The sequence below is a fragment of the Rhineura floridana genome, chromosome 14 (assembly GCF_030035675.1).
Source record: "Rhineura floridana isolate rRhiFlo1 chromosome 14, rRhiFlo1.hap2, whole genome shotgun sequence".
NCBI classification, from domain to species: domain Eukaryota; kingdom Metazoa; phylum Chordata; class Lepidosauria; order Squamata; family Rhineuridae; genus Rhineura; species Rhineura floridana.
Window position 1 is genome coordinate 8,461,710 of NC_084493.1, and position 20,343 is coordinate 8,482,052.

A 20,343-nucleotide genomic window follows, 5' to 3' on the forward strand; every position below is an offset into this window, starting at 1 on the left:
AACAGTCTTGCATTACATGATTCCAAATGGTGTAACAAAATTTATATATACACATATATTCACTCTTTGTCAGTTATGTTTAGTAAGGTACCATCAATATTTTAGTTTGGAAAAGTTCCACTAAGTTCAGCTAGTGCTGTTTTATTCAGGATACCCTTTGCATCCACATCTTTCCCCTATATCCCTGAAATGCAGTTACTGTTCTGGGAGATTAGCATGTGATAGATCCTACCTATCAGCTTTTCCTTTCTTTGGATTACATAAAAGGACGGAAACTTTCCGGAAAGAGCAGATTCATATCAGAAGTGCTGGCACGGATTTGGTTCAGGGGCTTGTTAGAACATCTTTAGCTGTGCAGGAGGCTGGTTGGGCCATGGGGATGTGCAGGAACTTCCCTGGGGATCTCATAATGAGGCAGGTGTCTGCTTTGCCGTTTCCGGCAATGCTGCAGGCTGATCTTGTAAAGGCAGCAATGATCTCACTTGGGCTTCAAGAATTAGATGCAGAAAACTCACAGAGAAAGGCTGCCTCTGCTAGGCCAGGTTGAGAAGTCTACCTAGAGATTTTACTTGCCACCATCCATGGTTTGCTAGGTGCTGTGTGGGATATTGTAGGGGTGTAGTCCTGGTAGATTCTCCATGGCGCAGTGGTCAGTAAAATGAGTACCCGGCATATGCTGGGGGGTAAAGAAAGGCCGGGGAAGGAACTTGCAATCCCACCCCATATATACGGTCTGCCTAGATTTGGAAATGACTCGCACTACAAGTGCGGGGACACCTTTACCTTTAGTCCTGGTTCAGAAGGCTTAGTCTAAGATATTAGCTGTATTGGATATGAACCCCACTGAAAGCAAAATTATGTGCCAGGATGTCTTGAATTCTAACAGGTCCAGGTAAGATTTGCTGCACCCACCCTGGTTTTTTAAATCTTTTTTATTATCCACAATAGATTCTCCGTGGACTTTCAGCAGTGGTGGCTGGTGCCCATAGGGACAAGTAAGGTAGAAGGCAGGGAGCCCATCTTTAGGTGAAGACAGAGCCAATGACAGGCATAACCAGCCAGTTCTAGTTTTGTGCCTCATTTGAATTATGCAAAGGCAACACTGAGGCTATGGATACACTTGCAGTAATACTGGTTTCAGTGTGTCTCCATCTCTGTTGTGAAATGGGTAGCACACAACATCAGTCAAACTCCACCTCCTTTTACTGAACATCTGTGTTTTTTGAGATGGGATGCATGTTCTCTTCCAGCCAGCTTCACACCAAATTCAAAACTTTGGTCCATCAACCCTGAAAGTGTCCAATGGAAACTCTTTGCTGTGGGTGGCCCTTAAAGGTCTGACTTCAACAGTGGGGCTGAGTGTATTCCAATCAGGCAAAGATGTGTACAGCTGGGTACAGATTTGTTTCAAACCACACCGAGACCATCTTGTTGCTTTTAAAGGAAATGGTGTACATGTAGCCTGAGACTAAGGAACAGCAAGACTGGCAGGCAATGCTATCCCCTGGTCTGGTTGGAAGCAAGAAGGTAGGAGGGTGGGGGGAATGGCTGGGTTGTAACAGACCAGCTTCCACTGACTCAACATGCTGGATTTATCAGCCAAGACAGATTTGGCAGGAACCCCACATTACAAGAGCTATTGTCACAAGACACAGCTCTGGTCTAAACAGAGGGTCCAGATTCCCATTGTCCAGGCCTTAGGAGAAATAAATACAACAAAGAATATAAAGCACTCAGATTTGGCATTGCCATAATCACATGCTAATTACATTTTATACAGAGGCTTGCATGATACCCACAATCCCTGTATGAGGCATAGGCACCAGAGCTGACCCCTGAGTAAAGAAAGCTTGGTTGATAAATCACATGAGTGATAGAGTAGATTGAATGTGTATATTTGTATAGAGCAATACTAAAGTAAACAATATTTGTATTTTATACTATCCAAACTTAAGAACAAGGGACTGTTTCTCCATTGTTGTTAAAGAGATGCTACCTGGGTTGGGTTGATGACCTCACAAACAATGGGAGGGATAGAAGAAGAGAGAGAAACAAGTGTCCCCACTGGAGATCCTGTCTAGTATCCTAGATTGTAAGAATGCTTCCTTAGACATTTGATAAGCCGCTTTTCTCTCTGAGTTGATGGCACCCATTTGTACCAATACCTTTGGAGTAGAATCTTTGCAAGTCATACACTCCCTTGACCCAGGTCTTGTTAGCAAACAGCAGAATGGTTTTTTAAGTGTCTGTGCGGACACAAGATGCAGCATCCTTTTTTTGGCCAAGAGAAAGTGCAGTTCCATAACTGAGGCTGCTTAATGATACTGTATGATGACAGCTCCTCTGGCCTAGTTAAGCTCCTGCAAGTTATTGCAGAATACTCTCACATTCTGAGCAGATTAAAGGGGTTAGGCTGGGAATACTTCACACAATGTAGCAATGTCTGGAATTTACTGCCATTTGATGTAATGGTGAAGGCCACTGACCTCCCCAGAGAGGTTTGCCTGGCACCTACATTATCTTTTCAGCGCCAGGTAAAGACCTTTTTATATGCATGGGCTTTTCAATCTTAGATATTTTTAGAATAGATTTTATTGCATTAATCCACAGGAGGTATCAAAGATCACCATAAAAATAAAATAATTTAGAACTCCACATAAAAGTGTACACATGAAATATTTTTATTAGTCTTTACTAAAACAAAACTTCAATTTTTTTAAAGGGGGGAGATGCTTATCATAATGAATGTGTACACTCATATGCTACATCCACATTATACATTTAAAGCATTATGATCAGCGGTCATGGCTTCTTCCAAAGAATCCTGGGGACTGTAGTTTAAGTGTGCTAAGAATTGTTAGGAGACCCCTAGTTTGCTCACAGGGCTACAATTCTAGTAGTAGTTAAATACAATAAATCCTTCTCAGGGTACTCTGGGAATTGTAGCACTGTGATGGAACAGGGGTCTCTTAACAACTAACAAACTACAGCTCCCAGGATTCTTTGGGGGAAGCCATGACTGTTTAACGTGATATAATAGTGCTTTAAATGTCTAGTGTGGACACCACCGTTAACTGAAATTGATTCCAAATATCTTTTCCTGAGGCTGGAAGCCTTTGCTGCAAAAGTCACATTCTGATAGTTCCATGTAGCAGAAAGTTTATTCTTTCATTTTCCAATACTTCATTTTCTTTAGTAAGGGCTCTAGGTAGTGTTTTCTAATATCAGCATAAATTCAAGAATGTGAAGAGGCAAATCCTAAGCAATGCAGTAGCGAAAACACTGGTAGGCTTCTGCCCCATCTTGCCCCGATGACCAGCCACTCATACACCTGGTTGGCCACTGGGTGACATGGTGCTGGTATGCATAGAAGAGATCTTTGAGATGCTCTCACAGGGCTCCTTGCTTTTTATGTGCAGAGGGTGTGAAGGACTCAGCATCAGGAATCGCCATTCTTCCGGATTGAGCCTGTGTTATTTTAGTGCCTGGGTGTGTTTGGCCTGTTTGTGCCAGAGTGGGCTCAGCAGCGCTGGATTGTGAAAGTTCATTTTTGTGGCAGATGCCTAGAGCAACAAGGCTGGGCACTTGTTTGAAGGAATGGAAATCAATAACAATGACAGGTTGAAGGAACAAGAAACTCTTTCCACCCAATGCTGGTGTTGTGGGAGCATGTAGCCTGGTTGGTATCGGGACATACCTACAGGTGGAAATGATTAGTCAAGGATCTCTTGCCAGTGCAGGGGAGACCACTGTGCCCTTATTTAATCGAAGCTGGAGAGCAGGCAACACTCACTCATGCCTTGATTCTGACCTGCTGCAAATTAATAAATATGGCATGGTGTGATGTGGGTGCAGCCGTGAATGGAATCACAGAATAATGGAAGGTGTCTTTGAGGTCATCTAGTCAAACCCCACTCAGTGCAGGATCTGAAATGCAGGGCGCATTGAAACAGAAACAGTTCAGGGGCAAAAGAAGCCAAATGTAGCTGGTCTCTCAGCAGAGCTCATGGAATGGGCCTCCTTCCCTTCTCTCCTGATGAAATGGCTGCTGCCAGGAGACTGTTGAAGGAGGCAACTGTATCATCACCTCCACACACCATACATTTAAAGAGCATTTAATGCACATGCCTTCACCCAAAGAAGCCTGGGAACTGTAGTTTACCCCCCACAGTGCTACAATTCCCAGCATGCTTAACAAACTACAGTTCGCAGGATTCTTTGGGGGGGCGGAAGCCCTGTGCTTTAAATGTTCTTTAAATGTACAGTGTGGATGTGACAGCATGTCCTTTTGCATTTCATTGTTCTTTATCATCCAACGTTTACACTGTTTTCTTTTACACCCATGTGTATATAATATATATACACTGGCTCCCAATTTGTTTCCGAGCCCAATTCAAAGTGCTGGTTTTGACCTTTAAAGCCCTAAACGGCCTTAGACCAGTGTACTTAAGGGACCGCTTACATCCATATGTTCCTACCCTGCATTTAAGATCATCTGCCTCTAGTCTCCTCTGCGTGCCTGGAATGAAAGAAATTAGATTGACAGGCATGCGGGCACAGCCTTTTACATTGTGGCTTCCAGACTTTGGAATTCCCTGCCCCAAGAAGCCTGCTTTGCTCCCTCCCTGATGGTTTTCCAGAAACTTGTAAAAACTATTTTGTCCCGGAGAGCCTTTGGTTGTGACTCCCGGGTCAGCCTGACACAGTTTAAAGTTTTTTTTATCTTTTATTTTTATCTTTTAAATTCTTTTATTCTCACTCTCTTATATGTGTATGCACATATATACACGTATGTATGTTTGTATGTGTGTGTATGTGTATGCATAATGCATTTTATGTATTTTAATTGTATTTTTTGCATTTCAATTTACTGCAATGTTTGTGTTTTTATTGTGTGTTTTATTATATATGTGTGCTATTTTATTGTAGCTGCCGAGTGCCCTAGTGTAGGGTAGAAGGGCGGGATAGAAATATTTTAAATAAATAAAATATATACATCTTCATCTGACGATTACTTTTCATGCATTGGATGAAGCGGACTTTGTTGCATGAAGGCTTGTGCCATCATAAATTTACTCGTCTTTAAGGTGTCACAAGATCCTTTGTTGATTTTACCAAGCAATAAACCCGTTCCACTCAATGAGGCACGCTTCCAAGGAAACAGGCATAAGAGCAATACTCTTACGCACTCTTTATTTTCTGGGGAATTAAGCCCCACTACAGTTGGAGTTAACATGCGAGTAAACGTCACTAGGCTCGGGTTGCAGGGCTACAGCCTTTTGCTCACATACTGGGGACAGCAACCCACTGAAGTGCATAAAGATCGTGCTACAAGCCTTGCCCACCTGGGACAGGAGCCCTAACGATGGATGCCCCGCACCCTCCTCCCCTTATTACCGGAATGCAGGGATGAGCTGGTGAGCTCCATCCAGCCCGCTGGAAGACGCGTCCCCTTTAAGAAGCAAGACCTCAGCCACGCACCTCTCCCAAGTCCTGAGGGCGGGACTTGATCTGGATAGTCACGGAGTCAGCCAATAAGAGCGCGCGGATGGGGTAGCGCGCGGGGGATGTGACCCGCCGCCACCAATAGGGGAGCGATCGGGCGGGGCCTGTGCCGGGCGATCGCGAGCTGCCGGGAATGACGGCTCCGCGGAGGGGGGATCGCTCGGGGCCGCCGGGCAGGTACGCGGGTTACATCACTCCCCCGTGTCGGATTGTACGTGGGAACGGGGGACGGGATGCGTAGCTGGGACTTGGGAGCGGGGCAAGGGGCTCCGCGTCTCGGGCGCGCCTCGGGATGGCGGGTCGGAGGGTCCTTGTCTTGCTGTCGCCCCGAGGCTCAGGAATGCGGGGAGCAGCAGCCGCCCCTGCCCGTTGCCTTGCACGTGCCTAGGACCGGGCTGGGGAGAGAGCGGGACCAAGGCGCTTCTGCCGTCGCTCTGGTCCTAATTAGGGCAAATGATTTCCCTCCAGACTCGTCCCTTCTGGATCTCCGCGGCGGTGGGATCGAGGCCGGCAGCTTCGCTGGTGCCTTGGCTTATGCAGTCGTCTGGAACCTTTTGGGCCAAGGCAGCCGCTTCAGCGAAGGGTAAGGGGTCCCGCCAGGCGGGGTCGGGAGAGGGTCACGAGTGGGGTTCCATGCCCCCAGTGATGCGGTAAATGTAGACTCTGGACTTCAGGGGACTCCCCTGCCCCCCTTATCACGGTAGTGTGGGTACCTCCGCTTAGTGCAAATTGTGGCAAGCCCAGCCCTGCTTCTGTGGGGGGGGGGGCGCCATTCGATCGTTCTGCTGAGTGGGGCCCTGGACTTCTGCCCTGGCGCTGCCACTGTGAAGGGAGCGTCGCTGAAGCTGCGTTTCCATGGCTTGGCTTGTGGTGGCAAATCTGCCCTCTTTGTTGCTCTCTTTGGGGAGAGGGAGTTCAGCCTAGTGGCACAGAGGGACTTTGTGGGTCCCACGATGGCAGCGGGGAGCTGTAGAGGGCATTCATCAACAGCCTTGCTGCGGGTCTCCAGGCTGGATGCCAGAATAGCCTGTGCCGCCCAAGTCCTTGTTCTTATAGCAGTGGTGGCTTCATGTCAGTGAGGCAGTAGAATCCGCTCAGAGTTTTAGTTTTAGTTTGAACTTTCAAGGAGTGTGCGCTTCGGACAGCTCCGTGAAAGTTTAGACTAAAACCCAGAGCGGATTCCACTGCCCCACTGACCTGGAGCTGCCATAACTCCTTGAAAGTTTGAGCTAAAACCTGGAGCAGATTCCACTGACTTGGAGCCACCAGGCGTCACTGATAATGTGGCAAGTAGACTTTGCAGGCCCTGGCTGTTGGTGTGAATTCTACCTTGTCAGTGCTTTCCTCTTGGGTTCTTAGTTCCTGCCCACACCACGTCTCCCTCTAAAGCAGGAATGGGGCACCCGTGGCCCTCTGATGCTGTTGGATTCCGCCTCCCATCAGCAGCAGCCAGAATGACTGGTGGTCAAAAATGGTGAGAGGTGTAGTCCAGCAACATGCGGAGCGCTGCAGTTTCCTTATCTATGTTTGAAAGAGAGCCTGTTTGGTGTCGTGATTAGAGTGGTGGCTAGGACTGGGGAGAACCAGGTTCACCGCCACCATCCCAATCATCCATGAAGCTTGCTGGGTAGGCCAGTCACTGCCTCTCAGCCTAACCTACCTCATACGGTTGTTGTGATGATGTAACATGGGGTGGGAAGAGCTATGTATGTTGACCTGAGCCTTTGGGAGGAAGGGTGGGATAAACAATGCCATTTAATAGGAGTATTCTGCTGTTGGTTTGCTTACTACAGGAAGGGGTCTGAAAAACTGATTAATTTGTGTCAGGACTTCTCAGAAATTATCCCTTGGGGGGTTAAGCACATTTACTTGTAGCATCTTCTAGCAGTGATGGTGTCCCAGGATGATCCTCTGCACAGCAGGGGCAATTACACACCTACTATAATTTTCTACGCTTTGTTGTCTTTCTTTACAACTACCTGATCAAGTAGGATAGTTTTAAAAAATAAATAAATCCTGTTTTGCCAATGGGAGAATTGATATTGAGAGATTAATTGCTCAGCACCACCCAGTGAGCAAATCAATTCAGGAGTAGGTTTCAAAGGCCTTCTCTGTGTTGGCACTCTGTTTAATGGGATGTACACTCTTTGGAGGTACAGTTTGTGCTGACTGCCTTTTTTTTGTTTTGGCACCAACTTTGGATCTCTTTCCTCAGGCTTTTGAAGGATGTTAATTCAGCTAGACTTGTGGTAAAAGTAATGAAGACGTTGCAGTCTTAAAGATTTTTCATGTGTGTTGGTTTTTACTCATGATATTTTATCTTTTCTGTTGTTGTGTGAAATGGAATGGTTCTTTGTGGTTATAAGTTCTCCTGGGATTGTTCATGATGAAGGGGGTGGGGGCTTGGAACATTTTAAATAAATACATTTAAAATAAATCCCTAACCCTTTTCATTCTGTCAAGATGAGACACTATATATAGGAACAGACTGCAAGAATGAGTTCAGTTTTTGAAGATGAGTTTGATTCTGGTGCTTCTAAAAGATAGCACAGAGGACTTCTAAAGAGATTTGGATAACATGGATGGCTTTTTCAGATATTTGACTTATCGCCTAAGTTTTTTTAAACTCCAGGATTAGAGTCTTGATGCTTCCAGTCAATGCCCGCCTCTCCTCCAGCTTTAGGTGCGATGCCATGCTGTCCAAAGGCACATGTCCCAATTGCTCAGATTGCATCATTCAGCTGTGTTGGGCAGGGAGAGGTTGAGTGGCAGATCTGGAAGCCGTAATTCCTTGCCATTTCTCCGTATATAATTCTGTCTTTCTTGCTGCTGAGTTGTGGAACCAAACTGATGGGGAAGTGTCTTCTGCTCAAGCTTTGGCGTTCTGATTCCCCAGACCCAACAACAGCGAAGGACACAGGAGACAGGGCCAGGCGTGTTTTGCAGCAGATGCATGCAGGCTTCTGTGTGTTAATGATTCCCAGGTGCAAGTTTTTAGAAGCCTGTATTTGATGAGTTAGGCAACTTTCCTTTCAGAATGTGTAGCTATGTCCTCACTTCAGGTGGTGCTTGGGGATCCTCTGCTGCCATCTCCTCCCCCCACTTTTCCGTTTGGGCAATTTGCAGGGTGGATTTGCCAGGCTCTTGGGGCTGCCAGCTGATGAAGCTCTTTATTGCATGATTTTGGAAATTCTGCTCTCAGCATCGGGTGAGATTGCTTGAACTAGACCGTCTGGGAGGCCTGCAGTTCTCTGCTCTAACAGACCTGGCATTGTTTGCTTTGCACCATTACACATCTATCTCTGCCAGTTAGGACATAATGTCTGATTTCTTTCCACCTCTCCTCCTTTCTTTTCTTTTGTTATGTTTTCGTTTGCTACACTTGGGCATGCTAATTATTTTTGGTGTTTCTCGCTTGCTGAGTGCTTTCTTTTGAGCGGAAAGACTGCCCCCCCTCTGTGACATATGCAGGGATATGTAAAATTGGGGCATCATGTGACCTTGAAGTTTGGGGGGGGTGATGCTATGCAGGGTGGCTACAGCTTTTCGAAAGAACTGTATGTTTCCAAACAACTTAGCCATTGGGCTGTCCGCTGAATGTAGCTTTGTCTCTGTAGCTGTGTCAAGAAGCTGTTGTTAATGGTGGCAAAGTAACAGAGGCTAAGAGATGGGACTTAACTGCTCTGCCTAGCAGGGCAATAACTGCCCCCATTCCCCAAATAAGACCCTAGCTCTCTTTTGCCCAGGTCGATATAATTTTTGGACACTGACGTAGTAGATGTTCTCCTGCGTTTTGGAGGGGTCTCTTTCCTGGCAAGTTTTTTAAAAGGAGAGGGGTTGGAAATTTAGGCCTGGAGAAGGATGGTAATAGAGTGGTAGAGCACTTGCTTTGCATGCAGAAGGTCCCAGGTTCAGTCTCCAGTTAAGATTTCTGGAGAGCTGGCACCAATCAGCACAGACAATACTGAACTCAGTGGACCAACGGTTTGACCTGGTGCAAAGCAGCTTCCTGCTGTCCATGACAGCTGTGATGTCTGTATGTGCCAGAAAACTGACAAATGTCTCCTCTTAAATGTCCTCAGCGTCCCAAGTGCTTATTGTTGGTTGCTTTGAGATCTCTGTGTGTGCTGTGGCTGACAGGCTTGGGATCTGTCTGTGAAGGAGTAGGGTCGTGTAAAGATGACAGCTCTGTAGAGGCAACGTAAGAGAAGCCCTACAGGATCAGGCCAAAGGCCCATCTAGTCTAACATCCTGTTTTCGGTCTCAGTGGCTAGCCAGGTGCCTCTGGGAAGCCCACAAGCAGGACCTGAGTGCAACTACCCTCTCCCCGCTGATGACTCCCAGCAGCTGGTACTCCCAGGCACACTACCTCCAACAGTGGAGGTAGAACATAGCCATCATGGCTAGCAGCGATTGAGAGGAATAGAGGTGGTACTGTAGCAGGCCTGAGGCCAGCATGGTGGGCAAAAACTGGGGCCGGGAGGCCCTTTTGAGGCATCGCTGCAGCTGATGTTAGCACCTAAGGTCTCCCCATTGTGATTTTATTTCTTTATTTATTATTACATTTATATCCCACCTTTCCTCCAGGGAGCTCAAGGTGATGTACGTGGTTCTCCCCCCTCTCTGTTTTACCCTCACCAGCCCTGTGAGATAGGTTAGGCTGAGAGACAGTGACTGGCCCAAGGTCACCCAGCAAGCTTCATGGCTGAGTGGGGATTTGAATTGTGGCCTCCCAGGTCCTAGTCCGAGACTCTAGCCACATCTAGACATCACACTGGCTCTTGAAGCCCTGGACCGGGAAGCTGTAGCCGCTGCTGTCTTTGTTGTTCCCAATACCTCTGGGCTCCACCCCAGAAGCCAGCTGTGGTGGAGTCGGAGCCTCGAGGCATTGGGGATAATGAAGAGGTGCAGCTGTAACCCTCCCCCCCCCATTTTCTGTACAGCTTTGGATGGAGGGGCTGGGTCCTGCTGCTTCCCTTGCCACCATAAATAGGAGTATGGAAATCTGCCTTATACTGAATCAAATCACTGGTCCATCTAGCTCAGTACTGTCTATGGAACTGGAAATGGCCTGCCTTCAAGTTGATCCTGACTTATGGCGACCCTATGAATAGGGTGTTCATGGTAAGCGGTATTCAGAGGGGGTTTCCATTGCCTCCCTCTGAGGCTAGTCCTCCCCAGCTGGCTAGGGCCTGCTCAGCTTGCCACAGCTGCACAAGCCAGCCCCTTCCTTGTCTGCAACTGCCAGCTGGGGGGCAACTGGGCTCCTTGGGACTATGCAGCTTGCCCTCGGCTGCACAGGTGGCAGGTCACGTGACCCCTAGCCGCTCCCTGTGGGGGTGATCTTTAGCTGGCCCTTGACACCCAGGAGACATTAGCAGGGATTTGAACTCACAGACTCTGGACTCCCAGCCAGGCTCTCCTCCCCACTGTGCTATACCAGCTGTATCAGTACTGTCTATACTGAGTGGCAAAGAAGCTCCAGGCTAGCAGACAGGGGATGTTCCCAGCACTACCTGGAGATGCTGGGGATTGAACCTGGGCCTTCTACACACAAAATGTGTGCTCCGCCGCTGAGCAACAGTCCATCACCACCAGAGCTTGGAAAAGTTACATTTTTGAACTACAACTCCCATCAGCCCCAGCCAGCATGGTCACTGGATTGGGCTGATGGGAGTTGTAGTTCAAAAAAGTAACTTTTCCAAGCTCTGAATTTACCACTCCTGCCACCGCCCATCCCCTCCACCCTGTGGTACGTTTTGGAAAGGCACGGTGGAGAGCACTTTTCTCAGGCCTCCCCAGACCGCTGCCAGCCCTGTACTGTGGACTTGGCCTTGGACAAGGTATATGTGTTCATTTTTTAAAAAAATCCATCGTGTTCTCTGGTCAAACCAGTCTGGCAGGTTTCTGTTGTGCCAAAACTAGCTCTCAGCAGTGTCCTGAGCACAGCAGCAACAGATGTGTGTATTTTGGTGTGAGGGTTGTGGTTGTCTGTTGGGATTATGCCCATTATTACACCCTCTGCCACCCACATTGTCTCCTTCCTAATGCCTAGAGCACTTTTGGAATATTAATTTTGTGTAAGCACATGGAAGGATGGTCATGTAAGTACTCCTGTAGTGCTTGAAGAACTGTACAGGCTACCCCTGTGATTTGAACTCACAGACTCTGGACTTCCAGCCAGGCTCTCCTCCCCACTGTGCTATCCTGCACACAATTTCAAATGGAATGCAGGCTGGGGCATGCCCATCTAGTGGAAGGAAACAAGGTCATCACTGAATAAAGGCTGTGTATCTAGGCTGGCTGCACGAAACTTTGGGGACTTGGTGTGGGCATTCTCCAGGAAACCTCCCATGGGAGCTTGATTCAACACATAGTGACGCGACAGGCCGAACTTGAGCTGTCTCAGTCTCTTGCATAAGCTTCCTTTCGGCCTGCTTGGAGAAAACACAGGGATGGAGAATAGTCCTCAGATGAAGAGCTGCTTTGCACATCCACTTTCTAGGGATGGCTAACCTGTGGTCCTCTAGATGTTGCTGGACTACAGCTCCCATCCCTGCCCCTGTTCTAAGGGCATCAGAAAGAGCTTCAGTAGGCTGCGGAGCCACTTGCTCCACCCCCTGTGACTCATAGAAACCCAATGCATTCTGCAAAAGTATTAATTTAGACCATGGGTGGGGAACCCATGGCCTTACAGTTCCCATCATCCCTGATTGTTGGCCCTGCTTGCTGGGGATGATGGGAACTGGAGCTCAGCAACATTCAGAGGGCCACAGATTCTTGACCACTGCATTAGAACATAACAGCTGACTTACTGGATTGTCCCAAAGGCCTATCTGGTCCTTGGTTCTTTAAATGTTGCTGGGCTGCAACTTCCAAGAGCCCTGACCATGGGGCTGATGGGAGTTTGGAGGGCCACTGGTGACCCATCCTACATGGGGATCGTCTCTGAGTAGGCCTCCCAAAAGACAACAGCGCTGCATGAGTTAAGTGCATCTCCCACCCCCCAGATGAGAACTGGTTGCAAACTGGTCCTTCAGCAGCATAATTCTAGTAACGCTGAATGTGCGGATAAAAGGGCTGTTTTTTTTTAATCTGGGTCCTAAATACTAGTAAAGCGGGAAGTTCCACAAGTGGACACTGCCACAAAGAAAGCCATTTTGCTAGTAGCTGACCCATCTATTTCAGTATTGCCTACACTGGCTGGTAGTGGCATCCCAGGATTTCATAGAATCATAGAATAGTAGAGTTGGAAGGGGCCTATAAGGCCATCAAGTCCTTCAGACAGGAAGGCTTTCCTAGCCGTATCTGGAGATGCCGGGGGTTGAACCTGGGACCTTCTGCACACAAGGCAGATGCTCTACCACTGCGCTACAGCCCTTCCTTGTGTGTGTGTGGGTCTGTATCTAGATCGCAACCTCTGATGACCAAGTTAATAAACAGGTTCATATGGGAGCAGGTGGTCCTTCAGATTTGGGAAGTCAGTTGTGCAACTTAACTCCCTGTGAGAGATGGCCATCTGTGAATCCGTTCTGAAATTCTTCTGGGCAAGATGCAGCGATGTGGATGGGTATTTCTGGGACTCAGCAAGCCAGCCAGCAGCCCTTGCAGAATGAGGCCAACAGCTGTTGGCCTCCTAATCAGGATGAACTTAACGTTCTAAAAATGGGACAAAACAGCAGCCTTAGTTTTAAGCCTTGGTATCCCTCTGTTGTGTTTATATAACCACATCGCATTTGGGGTTGGCGGCGGCAAATTGCTGTGTTAGTGTTTTTAAGTTTGGTTGTTGTGTGTCTGGGGCAGGGGGTTTGGTACTATGTTTTGCCAGTTTGTAAAAATAAAAATCTATCTTGCTTGACAGAGTGGGAAATTTGGGCATAGAGATAACTAGGTTGCCATCGAAGCAGAAAGAATAAATCACTTGTCTAGTAACTTGCATAAAGATGGGGGTTGTATCCCATGCTATTCCTACTCAGAGTAGACCTATTGAAATTAATGGGCATGACTGACTTAGGTCCATTAATTTCAGTGGGTCTGCTCTGAGTGGGACCTACAGCCCAATGTCTCAGCCTGTCAGGAGGGTTTTAAATCTTGATAGTGGCTTATGTGGTGTCAGCTGTCGCTCTCCCCTAGCTGTCCAAAATCTTATAAATCTTTATAAAGATGTTGAGCAACACTGGGCCTGACAACAGAAGCATCCTCCTGGTTGGGTCTGCGAGAAGAAGTGATCATGGGTGACAAAAAGCATAGAGTGACTGGGCAAAGTTCATCTGAGCGTTAGTCAGGAAGTGAAAAATGTGCCATCTGGAAGCGACATGAGGCCACCATGGAGAATCTAGTTCAGGCTGTATTGCTTCAAGGGAGCAATGAGCAAATTATTATGCACAGTGAAGTCAGTCTGGGATGAAAAGGTATCAAAGGAAAGAACAGCGTGTTGGTTTGCAGCAGCTCTGAGAAACGTTTGGTCCTCCAGCTGTTCCTGGGCCACATCTCCCATAATTCCTGGGCATTGGCCGTGCTTGCTGGGGCTGATGAGAGTTGTGATTCAGCAACATCTGGCGGGCCAACGGTTTCTCACACCTGGCTTATAGCCTCTTTGCTAAAGATTGCTGATGCAGGCTGTTTGCTTGCAAGGTTTGCAGTTTTCATCTCCCATCCCTCGTGGAACCCATAAAGTTCCCATGCGGTCTCATATCCGACATGTATTTGAGAAAGCCTGCATATTTTGTTTTTTAGAAGCATATTGTTGCTTTTTAGAAATGCTAGGATTTTGTTGGCTTGAATTTTTGTAAATTGTGTTGTTCTTATTTGTATTTTGTATTTTTGTTTTTCTGTTTGTGTGTAAGCCGCCTTTGGGGGCCTTTTTGGTCAAAAGGCAGCCTAGAAATAAACCATAACATGACACAACATGAATTGGCTCCCACAAGATGAAGTGATGGCCCCCAACTTGGTGGCTTTAAAAGAGGATTAGATAAATCTGTGGAGGAAAAGACTGTCAGTGGCTCCTAGCCACTGTGGCCATGTTTTCCCTCCGCTGTCAGGGGCAGCTTGGCTCTGCATAGCACTCAGGTCCTGCTTGCAGGCTTCCTGTGGGTGTTTGGTTGGCCTCTGTGAGGACAGAATGCGGAACTTGATGGGCATTTGGCCAGATCTCGCAGGGCTCTTCTTACGTTCTGATCCAGGCACTGACCAGACCCAGAACTGCTCGGCTTCAGTAAGGCTGCTGCATCATGTGCCTTCAGGCTATATCCTGGAATCGTGGATAATAGTAGCTATTTCTGCACATGCTGAGTGACCTGGTTCTTCAAGGCATAGCTGTAGTTTTGGCTTGGAAGCACAAAGTCATGTGGATGCTACCTAATACTGTCTACACTGACTCCAGGGCCTTGGACAGAGCTCTGGCTTACCCAATTGCCCTCTCCTTTTACTGGGATGGTGGGGATTGAACCTGGTACTTTCTGCATGCAAAACGTGTTCTGTTACTGAGCTGTGGTGCCCCCCCCCCGCTCCTAGCACAATGAATTTTATGTCTATAGCCTTTACTGTTTAGCCATCTCACTTCAGCATCCCACCCTGAATGGTGAGTTGTAAAAATAAAAATCTATCTTGGTTGACAGTGTGGGAAATTTGGGCATAGAGATAAATGGGTTGCTATCAAAGCAGAAATAATCGATCAATATCTGGTAACTTGCATAAAGATGGGGGCTCACATGCCTTGAAAATAAGCATTGCCAAAGATCTTTGGGCCTGTACTGGGTATCATGTAAAAAAAAAACACCCCACACACACCTTGGCTCTTTTATCCATCCCTTTGCAACCAAGGGGGCTGACAGTACATAAAGGCTTTGTGATACTGTTACTTACAGGGGGCAGAGCAGGAGTCTCCCAATATTGGAAAACATCAGCGGGCTTCACTGCAATGGTTAGAGTTTGCCAGCAGGCTGTACACAAGAAATTTATTCATAGAGCTCACAGAGGTTAAACAGGGCAGGACAGGTTTGTGGATATCTTGCTAGGCATATATAGGCAAGCTGGGGTGTAGTCGTCTCGGGGGTGTGTGTCTTAGACCCTTTACTTTTTTGGGAGTATGGTCCCAGCAGGGTCCCTATGTCTACGAGCCAATCAGCGTGAAAGGGGATTGTGTTAGCCACTGAGAAGAGTCTTCTACTGTACTTCCTTGTCTGTTCCTGCTGATTGGAACCAATCAGAGTGAAAGGGAGTCGGCCACTGAGAAGACTCTGCTCAGTAGTTAACACATTTCCCTTTCATGCTGATTGGCTCCTAGGGACTTCTGTTGTTGTGAGAGAAGGCATTAACAAGGATAGAGAAGCAGAAAGCAGTATTCAAACTTGGCCAGGTTATTCTATAATATTAGGCTGTATAATCTTAGAAGGGGTGTGGCTGTTAGGGGGTGTAGCTGTGACTATCATGAAGGGGCTCTGCACTTCTGAATTTGCCACTACACTAGTGTAGGCAAGAGGTAATCTGAGATTGCTCTGCCCAGCCACCAAAAATCGCTCTGGACTGATCTTTGCCCACAACTGGGGGAGGGTGTGATCTTCCTGTATGTCTCTGAGATTCCACCTCCTGATTCTCCATGCCTGGATCAGGATATGCCCCCCAGGAAGTCTCCCTCAGCCTGGGTCACATATGCCCTCTGAACCCCCAAGCGTCAGCCCCACCACCTTTTCTCCCCAAAGGTGACTGCTGGTGCAGACTGTCAGTGTAATCGATGTAGGTATAAATTGGACCCTGATTTGGTAACGCATGGAACTCAGCTGATATGCAGGATTTTAAAACAAACAAATCAACGTTATTATTTACAAGATATTGAATGTTGATAGTTATTGATTAAGATGTTGTTGTACCTGTTCTGCCTACCTATGTGACCCTTCTAACCACAATAAAACCTCCTTTAATGCCCCAGCCCCTCTGCCTAGATGATGACTTCACAATCCCTAATCTTATCTCCTCCAAGTCAATTCCCTGTCTAACTCTAACTGTCAAAACCAGCCATTTTTCACTTTCAAAACCCACGGGGGACTCTCACTCACACATACACCCTCCCACCTTTCAGCCTTACATCATCCACACCTCCTAGCATTCTGTGAACTCTTTCTAACCTGAATACCATTTCAACAAGTCTGATTTCATTATGGAGGGATAATTGCCTCCATAGTCAATATTGTTGTCTAATGTCAGGTGACTGTGGTCATGAAGACATTGTGCTCCAGGGGTTAGTCCAGATGCCCTCCGGATGATGTTGGACTACTACTCCCCCATCAGCCATGCTGGCTAAGGCTGATGGGAGTTGTAATCCAGCGTTATCCGAAGGGCACCACCTTGGGCAATTCCTGCTGTACTCCATGCAACATTTAGATTGATTTATTTTTTAAAGTTGTTGTTGGTTACAGTTTGTAAAGTTTAAAAATGTAATGAAAGTTTTTTGTTTCTTTTAAAAGCACCTGGACATTGAAATGAGATTGAGGGCAATGTGTTGAGTTTACAGTGGGTTCTAAAAGTGGATTCCTGTGCATCCAAAGCCACATCATTCGCCTGGGTGTTCAAATAGCTGTGAACAAGGGAACCTTAAGTAGCTTTTCAGAGAGGAATGAACAACTTGTGGCCCTCCAGATAGATTCCATCAGCCCCACCCAGCACAGGCATGATGGGATCTATTGGGTAGCAACATCTATTTCTTGTTTAAAGCGTTTACACCCTGTCCTCTAGCCAACATCTGGAGGACCACAGGTTGCCCATGCGTATTTTTGGTTATATGTGAAAATACACCTAGCCTTGCCTACTAATCTGTGATTCTCTGCACTGGTTCAGCCTGTCAAAGGACTGCATCTTTATGAAAACATGTGGCAAATCTGATAAGCCATTGGCTGCTGAAGTTTTGACCTGGGGGCGGGGAAGTTGGCAAAAGCTCACATTTCACCAAATGTTTCTTTGAATGAGAGCCAGTGCGGTGTAGTGGTTAAGGTGTTGGACTACGACCTGGGAGACCAGGGTTCGAATCCCCACATAGCTATGAAGCTCACTGGGTGACCATGGGCCAGCCACTGTCTCTCAGCCTCATGAAAACCCTATTCATAGGGTCGCCATAAGTCGGAATCGACTTGAAGGCAGTACATTTACATTTTTCTTTGAATACGCATGGTTTTGGTTTTGGTTTTAATTTAAAAATGTGATGTTGAGTTGAGCTATTCCTTGACCAATTTTGGCCAAATGAAAGTACCCAAAAGAGATTAAGTGGGAACTTCTGGAGGAGGCTATCAGCCCCCCCCCCCGGAATCTTTATGTTGCCATGTTGATTTTACTTGGCAAGAGTTCCAGCACTGAATCCCTCTCTCCTCACTGGCTTCCTGCCTGGGAAGGGAGAAATGAATCTTGCGTGCCTTGCGGACTTAGCTCCTGACCATCAAAAGTGAATGGAGTCATGTTTTTGTTTCTAAAAATACAAGAAGTTAGGAAGGTATCCAATGCAATGAATAAACTCTAGGTTTTCTGCAGAAGAAAAGAACCCTTTATGATTCTTCCTCCCCTGGGATTTCAACCTATAGACGTTCTGCTGGCCCAAGTCATTTTGGTGTCTGAGGCGAAGAACAAGATGGCACCTGTAATAGACTTCTGAAATGTGCATTAAAATTACGGTGCATTGTAATTATGATGCTCCTTCTCCATTCCGTGTACAGAGCCCAGCGTGATTGGCAGCTGAATCTTGGGTCAATGGTGATGGCAGAAGAGCATCCTCCACTATTCCTGACAGCAGCAGGTTAGGTTGTAAGGCCCCATCTTCACTGGCCATTTAAAGCAATATCATACCACAGTAAATAGTCACAGCTTCCTGCAAAGAATCCTGGGAATTGTAGTTTGTGAAGGTTTGCTGAGAGTTGTTAGGAGGCCCCTCTTCCCCTCACTGAGCTACAATTCCCAGAGTTCCTGGGAAGAAGGATTGACTGTGAAGCCACTCTGAGAATATGGGGATAATAATACTGTCCTACCTATCAATGCTGTTGTAATGGATTACTAATATATTGGATGCCAAGTGATTTGCAGAAAATGCTATATGAAAGCAAGGTGTGTATTTATTCTTAGGATTTATTACCCATACGTTGTGCTGACCTTTTTCACCAGGGAGGTCTCAGTAGATGTTTTGTTCTGCTGCACAGATCAAAATGTCATAGTTTGGTGCAGGAGCAAGCGGTGTGTCTTTCTGATTAGGTGATGGGTGGAGACAGATTGGCGGGTGATCCGCTTAAGGCTCTTTGCTTTTCTCTGTAGCGTGTTGTGATGACAGCTTGTTGGCAACCATCTGGATTGAAGCCAGTTAGAGGTTACACCTGATATTTGCCCTATATAGTCTGTTGCTCCCTACTGTTTGTGGCACACTATGCTTTCACTTGACACGTGTCAGAGGTACGTGGCTTGGAAGCAACTCTTGCAGGATTGTTGGCCTGCAGGATAATCAGCACTTTGAGAAGGGCATGTGGGACTGTGATGCCGCCCCGCCCCAATGTGGCATGCTGTCAAATCCTATGATTGCATTTTGTCTTCCTCGCACACTCTTAGGCTGGCAACTAAGGGGAGGATGTGGTACCCTAAATGGACTGGGACCGGGATACTGAATGGCCCCCTCCTTCTTCCATATAACTTACCCACGCATTTAATAAGGAGTAGTCAGTGTGATGCCCTCCAAATGCTGTTGGTCTACAGCTCCCATTATCCCTAACCATTTGGCTGGGGCTGATAGGAACAGAGGAAGCTGCCTTATAGTGAGTCAGACCGTTGGTCCATCTAGCTCAGTATTGTCTACACTGACTGGCAGCAGCTCTCCAAAATTTCACGCAGGAGTTTTTCCCAGCCCTACCCTATCTGGAGATGCAGGATTCAGCCTGGGGCCTTCTGCATGCAGGGCAGATGCTCTACTATTGAGCTATGGCCCTTGCCCCAGAAGAGAGTTGGGAGTCATCTACAGAGGCTTTGCTCCATGTTCCTTCATCAGAGGCATAAAAGGTGGCGATGCAGGAGAGGGCTTCTTCAGTGGTACCACCAAGATCGTGGAATTTGCTTCCCCTGGGAGGCTTGGCTTTCCCCTTCTTATCAGCTTTTAGGTGTTGTGTGATACAATTATATTGTGGAGGGTGTTTTAGAATCCATTTTGCTTTGTTTCCTTTTTAACTGCTGTGGAGTCTGTTGTTGGTTCTTAATTTTTTTATTGTTATTTGGTGATATGAACTGTGGACCTGTAGGGTCCAAAAATGGGACAGAAGTATCCTGAAATAAATAAGATACCTTTTTTATGGGGATAGATTTGACCCAGAGACTGCCTGTTGCAGACCCTTACAGCATGAGTGAGCAACCTTCTATATTTCTGTCCGGGGCCGCATGCCAACTGTGGGTGGTACCAAAGCCAGCAGTGGCCAAGGCCAGAACCAAAAAATAGATCCAATCACCCCTTTCCTCCCTGTCCAGCTGGATGATGGGACAGGGACAGGTTGCTCTTGCCAGAGTTGTGAACTGATTGCTTTCCAAGGGTTGCATAAAATTTGGTTGAAGGCTTCAGGTTGTCCATCCCTTCCTTGTGGTGAAGGTCTCTTTCTTACTGTAGCCGGGGCTGTATGAACAGGTTCAGTGGCATCCAGAGAATGCCACTGGCCTAAAGCCACGGATTCTGTAGTTCCCTTTACCCTCTTCCTCAACCATCATGAAAAATTGCTCCATCCAGCTGTTCCTCTGCTCTCCATCCATAATGAGGATCCAACGCTTTGTTTCTTCACGCCGGTTAAGACATACCTAAGGAGCTACTAAAAGGGCTGGGCCTCCCATATGGAA

General features: G+C 47.0%; 1 protein-coding gene across 3 annotated transcripts in view; it reads left to right on the plus strand.

The window, feature by feature from the left end:
- Positions 1–5,600: 5,600 nt before the first annotated feature.
- Positions 5,601–20,343, plus strand: part of GRAMD2A (GRAM domain containing 2A) — a 73,219-nt gene continuing 58,476 nt past the window's right edge. For 2 of the 3 annotated variants that reach the window (XM_061595589.1, XM_061595590.1), the window contains exons 1-2: positions 5,601–5,682; positions 5,974–6,088. Coding sequence is in view for 1 of the 3 variants with exons in the window: in XM_061595595.1 (XP_061451579.1) it covers positions 5,739–5,881 (143 nt within the window). In the remaining 2 variants the exon portion in view is untranslated. Of the gene's footprint in view, positions 5,683–5,716; positions 5,882–5,973; positions 6,089–20,343 lie in introns of those variants that run through there. The other variant, XM_061595595.1, reaches the window with a different exon arrangement.